General features: G+C 31.9%; 1 protein-coding gene and 1 long non-coding RNA gene across 2 annotated transcripts; both read left to right on the forward strand.

Moving 5' to 3' along the window:
- The first annotated feature begins 800 nt into the window (after nucleotides 1-800).
- LOC143055852 (uncharacterized) lies at nucleotides 801-4,745 on the forward strand. Its single transcript, XM_076228904.1, has 3 exons — nucleotides 801-1,520; nucleotides 2,664-2,761; nucleotides 4,279-4,745. The coding sequence occupies exons 1-3, from the start codon at nucleotides 819-821 to the stop codon at nucleotides 4,430-4,432; spliced, it is 954 nt and encodes a 317-aa protein (XP_076085019.1). The 5' UTR covers nucleotides 801-818; the 3' UTR covers nucleotides 4,433-4,745.
- Nucleotides 4,746-17,360: 12,615 nt separating this feature from the next.
- LOC143056929 (uncharacterized) lies at nucleotides 17,361-19,819 on the forward strand. The gene is made up of 3 exons (XR_012972568.1): nucleotides 17,361-17,522; nucleotides 18,308-18,444; nucleotides 19,595-19,819. It is a non-coding gene; the product is annotated as an uncharacterized LOC143056929 (long non-coding RNA).

Genomic DNA, 19,819 nt, shown 5'->3' on the forward strand with positions numbered 1-19,819 from the left:
ATGATTTAAGAACAAAGATCTAAAACCAGTCATTCAAAGACCACATGAGAGTACCGTCACATGGAACTTGATTGATATGCTTCATCTGACGTAGGAACCGATCAAACAATGTTAACATTCTATAAAAAAAAATCAACCTGGTTCACTGATCACAGGAAGTACTATACACACACACATATATATATATATATATATATATATATATATATATATATATATATATATATATATATATCAGTCTAAAGACTAACAATACTGATACATAATGTATGTATGTATGTATAATACATCATACATTATGTATCAGTATTGTTAAAACTTGTGACACTTGAAGAAGGCCATTTGTTGAGCCGAAATATTTGTCAACACGATTTAATAACAACATTTTCGTATTATAACATCTTATATCAGTACCGTTGTGCAAATCTTTAGACTGATATAATTTTTTCCTTATCTGCATAGTATCGCCTATTCTAGACGATCCGGTACATAGTTAATTTGCTGGTTGGTCGTTTTTATAGACTTTTAAATATGTATTATGCGGATGAATAACATTTTAATTGTATAAGATATAAATGTGATACGACTCGTGTGAAACCAATGCCAGTCAATATGACACTTGTTTTTTAACTCTACTGTTGATTTGCATGTATACTTCTACCGACGGATCAATGAAATTGAAAAGTTTGAGGGCATACAGAACAAGATGAACCCTGCTACATGATTATGAAAGTCATGTCTTAGGTCCAGAATATTAGCAGTGTCTCCTCAACATTTAATTTTTGTGTGTCGCAAGTTCATCAAAAACTGTGGAACACATGGAGTCTGTACATATGACTAGTACTCAGGCTATAGGTCCTGAGGTAAAACAAGTTCGTATGTTTTGCCCAGTGTTTAGTCCTGTTACCCATCGAAGTGGCATTATGTACATGGCACGTTCAATTTTTGATGATGAAAAGTTTCCTACTCTACTTGATGAAGCTATAAGGTTATTAGACAACATAGACAAAGGCATTGAAGGGAAGGGATTCACTGAATTCGGAGTTGTTAAACGCATTGGGGAATCGAGTCTTTTTCACTCAGTAATGACAGACACGCTAAAAATGGAATGCTATGAAAAATTAGCCAAAGCTGTTCAACCAGAAAAGAAGGAACTTTTACAGAAAGCTATTGCCATTGCAAAACGATTAGAATGTCAAATAAATGACATGACATCATGGAAAGCTCTGTCTGGAATCCATTTAAAGATTGCCAAACTTTTCATAAGAACCCAAACAGACGAAAATATAAAGAAAGCAAAATATCATTATAAAAAGGCATACGATCGCGAATTTGAAAGTAATAATACAAGATTCACTCGATTTCATCAAAGGGCTGTTATTCATTATGCTGAATGTTGCATACAATTTCCTAAGTCTGATGAATTGACAGATGCCAGGCAAATATTGTTCGATATAAAACGTCGGATAGGAGCTGATGCACTGTTTGAAGATGAAATTAAAAAGATAGACTATAGTTTGGTAAGTTTATTAACACCTAATATTTAGCTGTGAAATCGTATTAACAAACACATCTAACCATACACAAGCAACAAAAGGCAAAAAGGCATGAAATGTAAATAAATGTAAATAAACATAACATTTTCAGAATTTAGAGGTAGTTTCAGTTGTGATAAAGTAGTGTCCTATACCTTAATTCAATTCCAATCCAGGTACATTTTTAATGAAATAGCTGACTATCTTGCAACTTTCAATTAAAAGAAAACAAGTTAATTTCGTTAAATAACTTCTCTTGTACTAATTTTAAAATGTAATTAAAGGTAAAAATTTATATAAAGGGATCTAAAAGGTAAATATAGTTAACGGACAGTCACTTCAAGCATCACATGTTGAACTTACCTACGCATTGACATTTGTTGCGAATTGATTGAATAAAACAGTACTATGACCTAAAATGGTTTACTTACAAATTGTGACTAGGATGGAGAGTTGTTTCATTGGCACACCATCTTCTTATATCTAAATAGTTTTGTCGTATACCAAACAGTATAGATATAAGAACATTTGGTTCGTCTGTTTGTAAAATTAAGAGTGATTGTTATATGTAATGCCGGTTTCGAGGAACTGCCTTTGCATTTCATGTTATATTTATTTCTAAATTTCAAATTTTGTAAGTACTAAATGATGTCTGTGTACTTTTAAATAACATTAATATATATAGGATGAATGAACTTTCGTCGGTTTATTAAACGACCTTCTTCCATGATCATCAGATAGTTAGTAAACAAGTTTGTACGTATTTTTTTTCTTGAAATGAAAAGTATACCTTTCAGTTTTCTAATGAAAAACTTCGTTGGATAACAAAAATACATGTCGGATTCTGAAAATATATTCATGGGGTTGCTGAACATTTTGAAATACAATCAAATACTGTCAGTGTTATATATTTGTATATCTCTGTTAACAATGATTAAGTTGAAAACCTACTGTCATTATGCAAACAGACCATACGAATGTACCAATATCACTTTCTTATCGTTATATATTTTATGTGAAAAAAATTAGTTTAAAGCCAGTAACCACTATCTTTTTTCCTAGACTAAACTTTTGAGGGAAAATACTCATATACGTTTGATATGACAATTATTTCATTTTCTGTACCAGAAACAGCTGTTAAAGAATAAGAAGCCTGTTTCAACTTTTATTGGTGATGATGACACAATAACAAGGGAAGATAAAGGAGTTCAGACTGTATCTTCACAGTAAGTAATTCAGAACCTCATTGATGAAGAGATTTTTTAAAATTGTTAAGAGACAATCCTTCAGAACCTATTGAAAAAGTCCCGTATGAGAAAATAAAATGTGAGTCTTTCAGAACCCGATTGTAATGTAACACGTTGAAGAATATGCCAAGAGACTTCATTCGAAACATATTGCATAAGTGTACGTTGAATGAAAAATTGAGAATCAAGAATTATTTTCTTTGCCTTTAAAAACCAGTCGATAATATTCCAATATACACATCAGGTGTAATCGAGCGACCGTTTAAAAACTTTGATAAACATAAATGAATGAATACATGCATAAAGAATGTTCATTGCAATCATATCTTCAATAGTTTTTGTTTAGGACCTGAGAAATTTTCGCATTGAGATTAATTCCTATTTCTATCAAATTCAATGTTTCGGCTTTAGGAAAAGAAGGGACGACCTGATAGATTCAGTGCACCAAATCTAATTACGAACTTGTCTAAATTAAAGACGAGTAAAGGAACAAAGATTTCGTTGTTGTTCTTCATCGGACTTGCAAAATGGATAAAAAAAACTCTTTTCATTGCAACTTCAAGAAGCCCCAGAAGAGGATTTTTTCGAATTATTTGCTAGATTTATGCCATTTTAAGTCTTAATTTTTCAGATTAACTCCATTATTTCCTTGTTAAATTCATAAAAGAGTTAAAGAATTTAGAGAAAAATATTCAAAGGGAAATACAAGAAATCACCAGTGTATGAACGAACTAGTAATAGTGTATGAATTTGCTAAATAATTTTTATGGAAAGACAAAAAGCTACAGACAACAATCCGACCGAAAGAAAAACTAAAGGCTCCAAGGAGTGTGTGTCGCTCACCTGATATTTATATTTACAATTGATGCATGAAATAATGGAATCGTAATACTTTAGCTTTTGTTTCAGAGATATAAGTCAAAACTGCATGCCCCCCCCCCCCCAAGTTCAGATTAGAAGAGTTTTGTAAGATTACAAAAAATTACCAAACAATTGTTAAAAATTTGCTATAAAGGACAATAAATCCTTCAGAGGTCAATTAACCATTTTGGTCAAGTTGACTTAATTGTAAATCTTACTTTGATGAACATTATTGCTATTTACAGTTTTACGATTTGTCTGAAAATTTCAGGACCGATAGATCTTGACCTGATAAACAATTACCTTTACATGCTTTGGTTGCAGAAATATAGATTTTAAACTAAATACCCAAATGTTGATTGTGGCCAAAATTGGTTAAATTTGGCCCAGTTGTTTCAGAGGACGACAGACTACGGACGCTTAGTGATGAGAAAAGCTCACTCGACCCCTTGGGCAAGGTGAGTTGAAAAGGGGATACATTTTTTTGGTAATGGTCTATTAAGAACATGCTTTGAAATTTAGTCATTATTCTCAGTTTATTTTTATTGTTACTTGCCATAAGTTACGTTATTCCAGTGTTTCAAATTATATTAAGTATCATAAATATTACTAATTTAGTTCTTATTACTTTATAGGGATGGCTATCAAAAGCGGTTCTGTCAAAAAACGAGAGATCGACTGATATCGGATAAGAAAAGAGTCCAATCTGAATTACAAAGAATTGATATGGAAATTGAGGAAGTTGAAAAAGAATTACAAAAGATGAATTCTTTTTCAGACCATAAATAATGTCTAAAAATGAAAAAGGAAGAATTGAACATAACTCACATGTTTGTAACTATATATGTGAATAATCAATTTATTTGAATAATCATTTTAGATCTCTAGAAGACTTAATAAAATGACAACAGAAGATAAGAATGTGGCAATTGATTATAATTATTTCAATTGTCATATATAGAACAGTATGCTTGATATTGAAACTGCAACATGTCCTGCTTACTGTTATACTATTACGTTTGATGTCATTATAATAATTACGTTTTCATTATATATGTTGCATTTGGTGTCATTATAACAATTAAAATGTCAGGATAATTAATTGTAATATTTGATGTCATTATAACAACTTCAATATAAAATTTAAGGTAATATTTAATAACATTATAATAATTGCAATGTTAAGATACATGTAAATAAGATGACTTTATAATAATTGCTATTGTAAGGACTCAAGCACCACAGATGAGTCTTATGTAGACGAGAAAGACGCCTGTCGTTCACAATTTCGATATGAAGATAGTACGAATTTTTCATAAGTGGGGGCCCACTGACTTCCTAAGAAGGGGCCCGCTCCATTCAAGGTTCAGTGATTCCCTTCCAAAAATCCGCCTCTGAATGTATCTGTTATGATGTTTTTTGATAAATTTACTGTTACGAAAAATGTTACATTTTATGGTCCAGAATTCAATCATGTTTTATTAAATAAAAGTTGTTGTAATAATATTTTCTCCATTGATAAAAAAATCATTCATTTCCTATTGCAAAAACATATACTTTTAGAATAATACACATATGTATAGGGGAGGTAAGTAACACTCTGATAGTATGTCTCGTATTTCATAATTTCACAGGGGAGGGAATACAATTTGAAAGCAAGATCTAATTTGAATTTTACTCGTTTTTGGTCAAATGATAAGATATGAGGCACAATCCTCATACATTTTAAAATAATCACTTCCATCTCTAAGGTCTATGACAGCGTCTAAGTGGTAAATAGCTGATAAATATGCGTATGCCTATTTTGATGATTTAAGAACAAAGATCTAAAACCAGTCATTCAAAGACCACATGAGAGTACCGTCACAGGGAACTTGATTGATATGCTTCATCTGACGTAGGAACCGATCAAACAATGTTAACATTCTATAAAAAAAAATCAACCTGGTTCACTGATCACAGGAAGTACTATACACACACACACACACACATATATATATATATATATATATATATATATATATATATATATATATATATATATATATATATATCAGTCTAAAGACTAACAATACTGATACATAATGTATGTATGTATGTATAATACATCATACATTATGTATCAGTATTGTTAAAACTTGTGACACTTGAAGAAGGCCATTTGTTGAGCCGAAATATTTGTCAACACGATTTAATAACAACATTTTCGTATTATAACATCTTATATCAGTACCGTTGTGCAAATCTTTAGACTGATATAATTTTTTCCTTATCTGCATAGTATCGCCTATTCTAGACGATCCGGTACATAGTTAATTTGCTGGTTGGTCGTTTTTATAGACTTTTAAATATGTATTATGCGGATGAATAACATTTTAATTGTATAAGATATAAATGTGATACGACTCGTGTGAAACCAATGCCAGTCAATATGACACTTGTTTTTTAACTCTACTGTTGATTTGCATGTATACTTCTACCGACGGATCAATGAAATTGAAAAGTTTGAGGGCATACAGAACAAGATGAACCCTGCTACATGATTATGAAAGTCATGTCTTAGGTCCAGAATATTAGCAGTGTCTCCTCAACATTTAATTTTTGTGTGTCGCAAGTTCATCAAAAACTGTTTGTAGACATTTTTATACATAAAAAAACCAACATGTGGTATGACTGTCAATGAGACAACTCTCCACAAGAGACCTCATGACACAGAAAATAATAACTATAGTTCACCGTACGTCCTTCAACAATGAGCAAAGACTTTACCACATATTAAGCTATAAAAGTGCCCAAAATGACAAATGTAAAACAATTCAAACGAGTAAACTAATGGCCTAATTTATGTTTCGATTTTTTTTTATACCGAAAACAAATATGTAACACATCAACAAATGGCAACCACAGAATTACAGTCTCTTGACTTTTTTCAGGCACATATATACAGAATTGGGAGGGGGGTGTATAAAACACGTTAGCAGGATTTCAACCCTCTCCTTAACCTGGGACAGTGGTGTAAGAGTACAACATAAGATTCGAACTATAAAAATGGTTAAAAAAGCATTAACTCGTCAGATAGATACAAATAGAAACACATCTAACATAAACACATAGTGGACGTGACAGTGTACTTGTATATCCCAACAACAACAAAAAACACTAAGTACTGATCTGAGACTACTCTCAGTTACTGCAAGCTAGTTCAAAGCCACAAACAACCAATGAAATAAAAAATCATGCATCTTTACATGTTATACTAAATTATCAATAAGTACACATCCAATTAATTTAGTGTAAAGACGTCATAAACAGCCGTAGAAAAACATGAACTTGTTATGCATACTTGTGGTAACTTGTGATGTTAATAATCTGTCTCATTTACGCTATTTAAAATTCATATCGACTTTCAATTGGTTAACAACCATATAACAAATATACGTTTCACACCCGCATTTGTTCAATTGAAATAAAAAGACACTGAATTAAACTTATTATCAGCTATCAAAATGAGAATACGATATTAACCGGAACATTTTATTTGAATTTAATGTTTTCGTTTCCTGTATTATATATAGGCTATTTACATGTGACGAACAATTCTATTTTCTATACGTATAAATAATGACTGAACGTAGAAAGGGTTAATGCAACGATTTTGTCTTTAAGGGCGCATTCACACGTTTTGTTTCATACCAAAGTTAGAACAATTGAAAACACATATTACAGAATATGTTGTACATGTCTTACTGTAGTAACTGATTGTCAACTCACTAACTTCAGGGAATAATCTTGTGACTTAAATGCCTCCTATGAACAACAAATCATTATGGTTGCCATGAAAAAAGGCCGTGTGTGGAAACCTCGGCACCAAATGGATATCTAATTTGTTTTTCTTCGTCACTCTGGTCCACGAATTTCAACATGACTGTTGGCATTTGGCGTCAAATTTGATAGGAGGAAACTAGAGTAAAAACAAATCAAGGGACTAAAAAGGTTTATTTACGCGCTAATAAAAGGATAATTCATCGCAAATTTATATCACTTTTAAAAGCAATTAAACACTTCTTTAATAAAAATGATAATTTTCAAAAATTGTTCATACTGATACTGTACGGGTCTTTATTTTGTGGTGTTTATCCTCATTCAACAGACGGTTATCTATATTTATACTGCATTGGTTGGGTTTATTTCGTAAATATAGTAACATAGCTATATTTTGTGCAATATCAATTTCATCATGGAACAATATGTCAGGGGTTAATTAAGGGATGGAAATAAGCTTAAAATTTGTGTTCCAATTTAAATAGCTAGCAATGCATTAACTAAAGTTGCAGTATAAAAACAAAATTAGGTCAATGTCATAAAAATATAAAGTTTTAGTACTCGGCACTAAACTGGGGAATTGCTCGGTAGAACCTCGCCCTTAACCAGTTTCCTAGCCCCATACAAAAAAGTTGACCTAATATTGTATGTCGATCATCTGTATTGGCCATCTAGCCAATACACCAAATTGCAAGCAAATAGACAATACAGGATAATATGTCATGTAAACACCCATTTCAAAACATTTATAATAGTAAAAATTCGGTTTTAGTTCAGGCAGATATATACAGTCGCTAACTTCCTTAATTTATTTATGTATAAATGACGTATATATCATTATGAATTTTGAAACGTTTCAGCTGAGTTTGCGTGTTAAAAGAACTTAAACAATGTTATCGTTATTCATATTAAGCATGGTAGATCGTTATTTAGAAAATACAAAGCATATAATATTTAAATAGCTTTAGCAAAAAAATATAGGACAAATGACGTCCACAAATGAAAGAAACGGCTACAGGAAGAATTCAAACGTTAAATTCGGTTAAGCCGCATTGACTTGAATGGTTCTAAGTATAAATATTTGGAAGAGAAAGGAAGATTATAACAACATTCTAATTTTACAATAAGCATTTCAGGTTGCTGAATATATACTAAATACATAATTGTCTCCTGAACAAGGACATGTAACATGAACAAATAAAACAAAGATACGCGTTTTTTTTTATATATATCGTCATGTTATGTTCAGGCATAAAAAGAAATTATTTTGAACATTTGCGATTCGAACAGATAAGAGAACGTGTACGTAATAGTGATATTTCATTAAGAATCGGAGCTTGAGCTCTGTATTAATTTATAAAAGCTAAACTTACTTGGTTGCTGTACAACTGGAAGTGCAAATAAAACAATAAGGAAGCTACAAAAACATTCAAATCTTCCATACGCCATTGTTTTTGAAATAATAATGGCATTGTGATTAAGATTACGTTCTTTATAGTAATGCAGTATCCCAAACATATTTCAATTATATAGCTTTCGTTAACCTTAAAAATTGAATCAATTTAAAATGGGTGTTTAGCAAGCTTAAAATGTATCTCATTTTGATATATTTTCAATTGTCAAATCGGTATGCGTGTTTGTTATATACCAATGTTCGTGGATAAAGAAAACCTGTATGTTAGTATTTGATATCGTGGTTTTACTGATGTCTGCATACAAGCCTATAGAAAATGTGTCATTCATTGAACATTTAATTTCGTGGTTTACCTATACCCAAGAAAGCCACGAAAATTGGTAGCCAAAGAATAATAATGAATCCACTGAACAACAATTAACATTTTCTTCAATTTTAATAAACATAATTATAATTTGTTGCGGTGTTTGTGTGACTTGATAAACATCTGAAAGACATGGAGATGTAAACTGTCAATCTATCGCTATTGTCACCCTAACTACATTTTGTACCATTTGTTTTACCAGTTTTTGAAATTTACTGTAAACACTGTAATAGATAGACCAATACATCTGACCGGTAAAAAAAGTATGACAAGGTTTTGGTCTACGCCGTTAAAGTTCCACCCAAATAGTATTGTTACATAACATCAATGTCATCAAAAGGACAAGTATTAAATATGTAATCTATACAGTCTCATTAAAACAATAAGTTGATATAAACTCATCATAGATATCAGGACTAAATTTTTTATATACGCCAGATGCGCGTTTCAATATTTTACAATCTACAATAAATAATGACAGAAAACGACACAAAAAAATAGAAAACAAATGGTTTATAAGAAATTTAACAATTGATGAAGGGCGCGAAATGTCCCACAGGACAACATCATGCTGCACTGATAAGGTATTTAACATGAATCTTAAACAAATGTATACGGTTAAGGGATATTACTAGACCCATTTATTAGATGTTGATAATTGTATGGAATGAGTCATGATACAAGTCAACACTATTAGTTACACTAAAAGGGGATACAATAGTATGCAAGGATATATAATTTTTTGAGGGGATATTTAGAGAGTTGAGTAATTAAATTTAAAATGTCATGTTCAGAAGCCAAACATGGTACGTGACACATCATTCTGAAATGATGCATTTATATCACCAATATCAAACGTCTATTGCAAATTATAAAAAGGTAAGGACCATGATAAGAAAAGAAAACTTTGGCTCAAAACTTAAAGCTTGAAGCGATATGTGATTTACAAAGTATACATTCATGTCAAATATCATAATAAGTTAATGTAAAATAGAATAAAATGATAAAACATTTTGACGGAAGAAGCTTGAATGCGAACTAAACTAGAAATTTTGTTTAAGATGAATAATGGTCTTTACAGTATATACTGATTTGCAACAAAAGAAACATAATTCTTTTGGTTATTTCTCAAGTTTGTTACAGGAGATTATATTAAAAGTTATTTGCTCCAGAACCAAAATAAAAGAATGGTCCATTTAGGTTTATAAACAATGAACCAGAACAGACTTTTAAAAACCTTATGGCGGCGATAAAAGTTCTAATTTCGGAAATAATTTTGCAGATCACAATGTCATCTTAACATTGACAATGCTTATTTAAAACGGTAGATTTCAACTTTCAATTTTGAAAGCAAATTAACAACAAAAATGCTCCGAGGAAAAAGACAAATATAACAAAGGTGCGTTTGAGTCCATCAAATTCGTATCTTAGGAGCATAGCTTGTTTAGCATAAATTTTTGTAATCTAGAAACCAAACCGATTCACGTAAAAAAAAGAGATAATTTTATGCAAACTCCACTTGTAAAAATAACAACAATCTTCGTGATCTGTTTATTTTTTTGAAGGCTTACCATGTCTATCTTATATCATCCTAGTGAGGTTAATCTTAAATTTACGTTGAGTATTATATCAGTTGGTAGTTTTGAAATAACAGATGAGTGTTTTTCTATACTTCTAACATCATGCGGGACAAAGACGAATGTCTAGCTAACATTCTCTCAAAATCTTCTTGCATTTATATGCACAAATTATAGTAAATTGGACTGTTCTATATTATTTACAATTGGAAAATAAATTTAATATTTAAATTTAAACATAACTAACACTGACAAATACGAAAATTCGTTTCCACGAGTTTCCACGAGTTGGTTGACCGTTATAGAATAACTGTTTCACAAATGATACCGGATATGTTCCTTACGTCGTAACTACAATCCCCTTCCCTTTTATGAATGTGACCTACCGAATTAGACTATTTACCTGATTTGTTATCACATAAGCAACACGACGGGTGCCACATGTGGAGCAGGATCTTCTTTCCATTCCGGAGTACCTGAGATCACGTAGTATTTGGTGGGTTTCGTGCTGTTTATTCTTTAGTTTTCTATGTTGTGTCATGTGTACTATTGTTTGTCTGTTTGTCTTTTTCATTTTTAGCCATGGCGTTGTCAGTATATTTTCGATTTATGAGTTTGACTGTCCCTTTGGTATCTTTCGTCCCTCTTTTCTTTTGCTTGTCTTAAATCAAATAGTGTTGGTGTGAAACTATATGTATTTTTGAAGTTATTATTTTATCATGTTTATGTTGGTATATCATTCTCTCAATTGTTTATATCTATTTGATATGCTCCAATTTTCACTAGAGCCATGATAAAGTGTTTTCTTTTATTAGAAAAGTCAATTATCTAAATCTGAAAATGTCATGTTTAAGTGAATTGTTTATAAAAATTCCAACATGACATTTTTTCTAATTTTGGAAATTGCAAAATAAAAGTAAATAATTAGGTAAGCATTGTTTGTTTTGAATAATAAAGAATCTATATAATCTTTTGTTAGTACTACGTATTCATCTATTCGAATTCTTCCTTCTTCCTTACTTCGCGAAAGTTTTGTGATTTGATTTAATTCGATGGATCAGCTCCAACATAGTACATCATTTTGGTGTACAGAAGAATTCCCAGGTATATATATATTATTGTTATATGTAACAAGAACCCAAGACAGCGCCACAGGAAAGAACAGTTTGTACATTTTGTATTTAGCGAAAAAACCAACTACCTGTATTGAATTATTGGCGTATTAGTAGCCTATAAACTACTTTTGGTTTCAACATGTTCAAGTAGATTTAAAACATAATCCGTTTCTTCATGTTCTTTGTCTCACGGTTCAGAACTTGTTTAAGAAACTGGTGCTATATTTGTTTCTTGATCCCTTAACTTATCAATCCTTCTATGTTTTTTTCTGCAATTTGATAAAGCAAACTGTTTTACATCTGTTGTTTTTAATAATTGATTAATTTTGGTTTCGTATCGGGGTTTTCAGATAAGCCATTTTCAAATAAATTTTCCAGTTTGTTTTTATGTTGTGATATAATTTCACTCTTTCAAGTTCTCACAATAATGTTTAAAGCTAGGTTCACACTGCCGGTCAGAACAACTGTATGATCCCGATTGTCCAAATTTCCACGATCAAACTCAACCAAATTCTTGGTCGGGTCTGGTTACGACTTCTACCCGACCGCCATCCGACTGTACACGATCTTAAATCGACCCTTCACGACTCATTACTGACTTCATCATGACTTCATCCCGACTACAAAATGAATACTTATTCGATAATTCCGATTAATTCACGATCTTTACACGATCTTTACTCGACTATCTAGACCAAATCAACCATTCACGATCTCAGTCTGATCTCGACCAGACCAGATCGACTAGATCGTATATGTGTCGTAGGGATAATCGGGAATTGGTCGAGTATGTATAATTTTAGTATAAAAACGTCCGAAGTTTTTATTCCCCTCAGCTTCGGAGTAGTCATTAAGTTTAACCCTTGTCCGTACGTACGTCCAAACATTACAGTTTCCGTTCTCTAACTTTATTTTGCCTCAACCAAATTTTATGATACGCCGTATACACAATGCCTATTACCATAAAACACAGATCAAATGCGAATTTGGGTGGCCGTTCTTGCGTAATGACCCTTTATAATGCTATGTGTGCTAGCTGGACACTTTCTCCAATTATTTGGTTATATTCTGTATAAGGTCCGAGTAAAATCATATATTTAAAATATCTACATAGAGATAAATCAGTTGGATTTGTGGGCAAGGTGGTAAGAGCTCAGAGAAACAGGTTAATAGTAATGACGGAGATTGAAGAGTGCATAGAAGATGGTTTGGACAGCAACGGGCGCCGAGAAATCTAGGTGAGGCAGTGGCTGACACGATGAACACTGTGTGGGCAGTATGCGAGACTTGCATTTACTCAACAAAGAGGAACCCAATGCTTATTAAAACTTCCTCATAGTGGACACTGATATGTAAGGGTAGTTTTATTGCTCTTTTTTGAAAATGACAAAATGAGATGTGTCTCTGGATTAGTACTTATAATAGACAGCAATATACAAAAACTTTACCACCCCTTGTCCTTGCTATCTTACAAATAAAGCGTAGCGTTTGTGTCATATATTGTGCATAAGTAGGTTATCAGTATTTTTCATAGATTTGATATCCAGTATTTAAAGGGTTAAAGATATTTATTTTCTTTTTGCTTTATGGCAACAATCTGCATGTATTTGCTAAGCAATATTGCACAAGAGAGCAAATATGTTACAAATTTCCTCAAAATTTTACCAATAGTAGAATTTCAATCCCCTGGAGTGATACCTTTTCTGAAATTGTTTACAACTTTACATTTATATCTATCAAGTGATCAAGAGTGCATTTCTTTCTAACCAAAGTCTGGTAAACGTTGTGTGCAGTTTGTTATAGTTTGTTAAACGTTACAGAAGTAGAAACAAATGCATCGTTTAATCAGAGTTTGCTGACCCTGTTTAAACTGTTAAAAACGCATGCGCATTTTGTTGTTATTGGAACTTATTACGCGGGGAAAATAGCCTCCGTAGAAATAGACACAGATGACATCGCTCCTCTATGCATATTTAATTTTATTGGCAGTTCTTCATCTTAATCAGATGACTGTATGAAGATAGAGATGATTTTAAAAAGAGGTATGTTTTTGCTTGTCATAACTCAAAATATTGTCTAAAATTACTCAAATTGTCTTTCATAGCTGTTATTTTTTATGAAAAAAAAGGAGGGTGATACCTAAATTTGAGTAATTTTATACATTGTGTTGAATTTTTTTATAAGCGAGAACACGTTTATATAATTAGATAATTGATTTAATGTTAAAGTTAGAAGACAATTCATCGTTTTAACTAACAAACGACGAACGACAAACTGTAGACGCATTTGCAGCGAGTGTATAGTTTGCTTTCTCTCATTTTTGTGTGAAATTACGTCAAAAAGTTCGAATGAAGAAAAAAAATGATTGCTATGTGACCTATAGTTGTTATAAATAATTTCTGTGTTATTTGGTGTTCGGTGACGAGCTGTCTCATTGGCAATTGTACCACACTAGTCTCCTTTTTTATTTATACTACAACCATTTCTGGACAAACTCAAAATACGGACAGACAAAACAGAAACTAGTCCATAAAACAGGTAAACTATAATTCTGATGTTCTTAAAAACCAACTTTGAATGATAACTTAGTCATCAGCAGTCTAATAATGAATGTTATTGTACAATTTCTTTCATATTAGAAAAATCTGCCGGTGCCAAAATTGCATGATTTTCTTCCCTCCCGAAACACCTGAGTTCTTCTCAGGTTTCGTTGGGTTACGTGTAGCTAAGTTTTTAGTTTTCTATGTTATGCATGTGGACTGCTGTCTTTGTCCTTTGGTGTGTTTTGCCTCTCTTTTAAAATGTTACCTCTACGTGTAAAAGTTTAGACACGTACTGTACATGGAGGAATTTTTGTACAGTTAAAACAATGTTGCCATTTCCCTCGGTTTTAGTTTGTTATCCCGATTTTGTTTTTTTGTCCATGGATTTATGAGTTTTGAACAGCGGTATACTACTGTTGCCTTTATTTGCCAATATATTTTTCGGAAGCAGAGTTAGGAGAGTTAATCAGATCTGCACACACGTTTAGAGAATCGTGTAGCAGTCATGTGTTCTCGTGTATGGCCGAGTAGAGATCTAAGAGTGGTCGAATGTGGTCGCGAAGGGATCGCGTATTGGTCGAATTGGTCTGGGATAAAATAAATATAGAAGTCGAAGTGATCTGGAAGCGATCGGGCATTGGTCGAGTTAATCTGGAAATGATCGGACATTAGTCGAGCAAAGGTCGAAATGATCGAGTACTGATCGGTAAAATTTTGTATTCCGACCAAACTCGATCTCTACACGATCCTTTCCCGATCAATTCGACCGTTACACGACAAATTCTCGATCTCTTCTCGACTGAATTGCTTCTCGATTCTTACTCGAATGTGTTTTACATGTCAAAAACTCTCGGGTAGAAAGTCTGATCGATAAAGAGCAAGGTAGACTGTCCCGAGCATGCTTGTCGATTGAGTCAGACCAGTCTCCCGATCACGCAATTTGTCTTGATCGGGGTTGATCGAGTTGATCTGATCGGCAGTGTGAACCTAGCTTAACCCGTCACAATCTTAATGTGCCGATCTGTAATTCGTAAGCTTGCCTTTTAAGTTTATTATATTCGAAATGTGGTATTTTGTAGCGTATAAATTAGTCCATTATCTTTCTTGTTAAAATGTTTCACTTTTTTTTTATGCCGAGGCCTTTTTATGCTGACTATATGACATGAATTGTACTCATTGTTGAAAATCGTAGGGTAATTGATTTTTTTATTCATCATTTAAACTCTAGAGAATAGTTGTCGAATTGACAATCCTTTCATATATCCTTTTTTATCACTATTTTGTGCATTTTTCATTTGATCTTTTTTTTGTGATAAGTTTTTATATGATGCTACTCGAAACCAAGGAGGCACGTGGCGTTGCTAATGAAATTGACAACGTCGTCAGAGGTAAAATAGCGATTAACAGATTATCACTGGTTATCTCAACTCGATTGCTTTTCTCGCTTTCGCTGTACCGGCTCAAGCGAGAAAATCACTCTCGTTGAGATGATCAACGATAATCTATAAATATTTACAAAAAAATAACCATCAATGCTGACAGAGCAAGGGTTTAACAGGCAGTCAAGGTCATAAGAAACAACATAGAGAGATAATCTAAGGCCGTACGGTGATCTTAGAGTTTTTATGTCTATTTCATTTGACCTCCTGTGAAGAGTTATCGCATTGGCAACCATATCACGTATTCTTTTTCCTACATATCCTGTACCACGTCAGTAGTATGGCAGTGGTTCAGTTTATATGTACTTTTTCTCTTTATTTGTTGCATGTCAGTGTTCCTGTTGTTCCTTTGTTTTACTCTGTTGTGCTGTCCTACGTTTGTTATTTGTTCGTTTTTGTTCTGTGGTTAGTCAGCACTTCGGTGTTGAAATTAATATCAATTATATGGTCATTTTTCTTATAGTTCGTTTCTATGTGTGTTGCATTTTGTTTTTGTTGCGCTTCAGTGTTTCTGTTGTTTCGTTGTTTTCCTCTTATAATTGACGTGTTTCTCTCTGTTTTAATTGTATCCCGGATTTGTTTTCTCGCAATCGATTTCTGACTTTTGAACACTGGTATACTTATGTTGCTTTATTTATATAAACCGAAATCCCCAAAAGAACCTAGTTTCAATACAAAAAATGCGCTCTTAATATTTGAAGAATTGGCAAAAGTTATAGATTGATAAAAAGCAAAACATTTTTTTACCTTCTGTGATGTAAATATGCTTTTAAATCTTCGTTTCAAATTTTTGATATATTTTAGCTTAATACTTCTGAACGAAAAAAAATTGATAGTACTAGACACTTTTCTTTAAATCTTCTAATCCAGGAAAATTATGTTACCATTAAAATTTAGAAAGCGTTTTGGTATATCTCGCGAAAAAATCTTACGTTACAACTCTTAACAAACATATAAGCATCAACTTCTTAACAAAAATACCGAACTTCAAGATAAATTCAAAAGGGGGAAGTCCATGTACGCTGACAAATTCAAAATTTGACTATATTAACCAACTGAACTTAGTCTAAAGGAAAACCCCAAAAAGCATCTTCACCGACATTTTAGTATTGATTTGCAATACCTTTTGAAACTAAGATTTTATCTACTAGTATATATATTTTGTATATGTTTTAAAAAACTTAACCGATATGAACCTTTAAATATAATAATAAAAATACTTTTTTCAACTTCCTTGTCAACATACAATACAATTGACGAAATACAAACATAATATGTTTGAAAGAGGAGATTTAATGACATTTACATAGGTAAGTAAGTAATGTTGGTTTCTTTTTAGTTCATATTCCAAATTTCAAACATTTCCTTCTTCCTTTAAAAAATGAAAGAAGTAATTATCTTTTATAAGTATTTTCTCTTGAATTGACGCACTTAGTTGAAAAGGTCCTTCTCGTGAAATGTCGCATCTTATGTTTTTTATATAAGCTTTGGATTTCAAATATTTTGGCCACGAGCATCACTGAAGAGACATGTATTGTCGAAATGCGCATCTTGTGCAAGAAAATTGGTACCGTTAATTTTATTATGGATTGTTTATTCTACAAGGTAGGTTTGTAATGAATATCATATAAACACATTATTCTATTTAAAACGCTCGTTAAATTGAATAATGATATAAAATAAAATCATATCAAGTGTGTAAAATAAATCCTGTTTTATATTTGATATTGTTCATGTTTAGTATATAGTTAGCTACGTATTCCTAGCAGAGTTTACTTCTTATTTGATCTTTTTGCCTTATTTTAGCTCTTCAACATCAATTTTAAATACTCTCTTCTAATCAGCCAGTTGATTAACCAGACCCTAAAATTTACATTAATTTAGCCGCACAAGTCAGTTAAAATATTTTAATGAATTAAGTGATTGACTTGTGACTGTATAAATAAACTCATCAGTCATCATAGATACAAGGATTGAAATTTTGCACACCAGGCGCGCGTTTTGACTGCAACAGACTCATTAGTGACGCTCGAATAAAAAAAGCATTTATAAAGGTCAAATAATGTACAAAGTTTAGAAGCATTCAGGGTTGAACATTCTTAACCTTTTTGCCAAATACAACTAAAAAAACCCAGCTATATATTCACGCGGTATAAAAACGGTGTACAAATAAATGAAACGTGTGATGTTTTCTAAATGTGTCATCAAATAAGAATATACAGATAATGTCAAACATGCATACCTTTGACGCAGTATTGTGATAGTTATTGCATAGAAAATACAACACATGCAGTTGCTTATAAAACCAAATATTTGTCGAGCATGCGCTTGAAAATTTATATAGGAATCAATTAAATTGTCGTTAGTTTAACCGGGATTTTACATTAAAGGATCATTGACATCTTGAGTAGATTTCCTAGACATAATCTTCAAATTATAACATCATCTCAGAAACGTATCATGGAATCGATTGTAATTGACAGTTATCGGAGTTTGACAACCGAAATAGCACTTGGATTATCTGCAGGTAAATGCATGACATCAGAACACATATGTACATAATTATGTTGGCTTCAGTCTTTTCCGTCAATGAGTCTTAAAATTGTATGCTGAAATTTGAGATATAAACACTTTTTTTTCAAATTTGTATCAGTCGACTTATAGATTTACTTCATTTTGACGAAGTTTATTGAATTAAATAATTTTTCATTTTTATATAACTAAACGATGATTTTTTATATATTACTTATATAATGAAAAATAACCGAATACCATGAAGTCTTTATACAGGAAAAAGACTTTATCCAGCCTTCCTTTACCTCATACATTGAACCTTATAGAATATTCCCCTACAACCCTTTTCATATTAATCCTCGAAAGTGCAAAATCTTATTATGAAATTCAAACAAGAAAAGGTACTTTATTATCGATATTGAAATATATTATTAATTTGTATATTTTAACACAGAAAATAATGAATATCGTCGGTTTTGATATAACTACTTCTTGAACTCATATATCGGCCAATGAAGTTCTATATAGCTTTCAAGAAAGAAAGAGGATCGATATTATTGGAAATGAAGTGGAAATTATAAAAACAAGTCGACATTACTAACTTAAGATCATTTGTAATGGTATTAGCCAAAAGAAAGAGAGGCAAAAGATTCTAAAATACATTCAAACTCACAAGTAGAAGCCCATTGGAACGCTTGGTTTAATAGCTTCCTTGTGAGCAGAAACCCGCTATAAAGAAAATTATGAAAGGAAACGCAAACCCTGGAATATTATAAAAGATGTACATTCCATATGCAGCCGCCGCTTGAATGCTGCTGTCTAGAATTTTGAAGTTTGCAAAAAAATTGCTATATACGAAGAATCTATCAACATTCCAAAATTTAAGATTCATAATTCCCATGTATGGTCTAAATTTTTACAGAAATAAAAATTCTTTGGCATTTTAGTTGTGTAATGTCATGCATATTTTTTACACGTCTAGTAAATGCTCGCGATTGTTAAAAAGATATTATACGCAGCAATACAGTTACAAAAATATAGAAACCAAGGAGAACCATATAAATATTGCCTTCTAATTGATGAAACATTATCACTCTTTCATTACTAGTCATAAGTTTATCTGTTGTAGTATTGCCAATGTCATAGTTTTCTTATATTTATAGAAAATACTAAGATCATTAAATTTCTAATAAGAAACGATATTGGAAAGGGTGTTCTAGAGAAAATTGTTACAGGAACAGATCTTGTACAGCTGTTAGAAGAAAAATGCATACTGTCAGCCGACAACGTTGAACAACTGGTAAAATATCTGCAGACTGCAGGACGTAACGATCTCGGTAAAAAGGTTCAGCAATATATCGAGTCTGCAATATCCAGGAATCTGTCAA

Source organism: Mytilus galloprovincialis, chromosome 13 (genome assembly GCF_965363235.1).
Source record: "Mytilus galloprovincialis chromosome 13, xbMytGall1.hap1.1, whole genome shotgun sequence".
NCBI classification, from domain to species: Eukaryota; Metazoa; Mollusca; class Bivalvia; order Mytilida; family Mytilidae; genus Mytilus; species Mytilus galloprovincialis.

What these genes read in the sequence shown, in the direction of transcription:
- LOC143055852 (XM_076228904.1), top strand. Translation starts at nt 819, where the DNA reads ATGGAGTCTGTACATATGACTAGTACTCAGGCTATAGGTCCTGAGGTA. An exon ending in AAAAGATAGACTATAGTTTG is followed by an intron (nt 1,521 to 2,663) that starts GTAAGTTTATTA and finishes TTTCTGTACCAG; the next exon opens with AAACAGCTGTTAAAGAATAA. An exon ending in GTTCAGACTGTATCTTCACA is followed by an intron (nt 2,762 to 4,278) that starts GTAAGTAATTCA and finishes ATTACTTTATAG; the next exon opens with GGATGGCTATCAAAAGCGGT.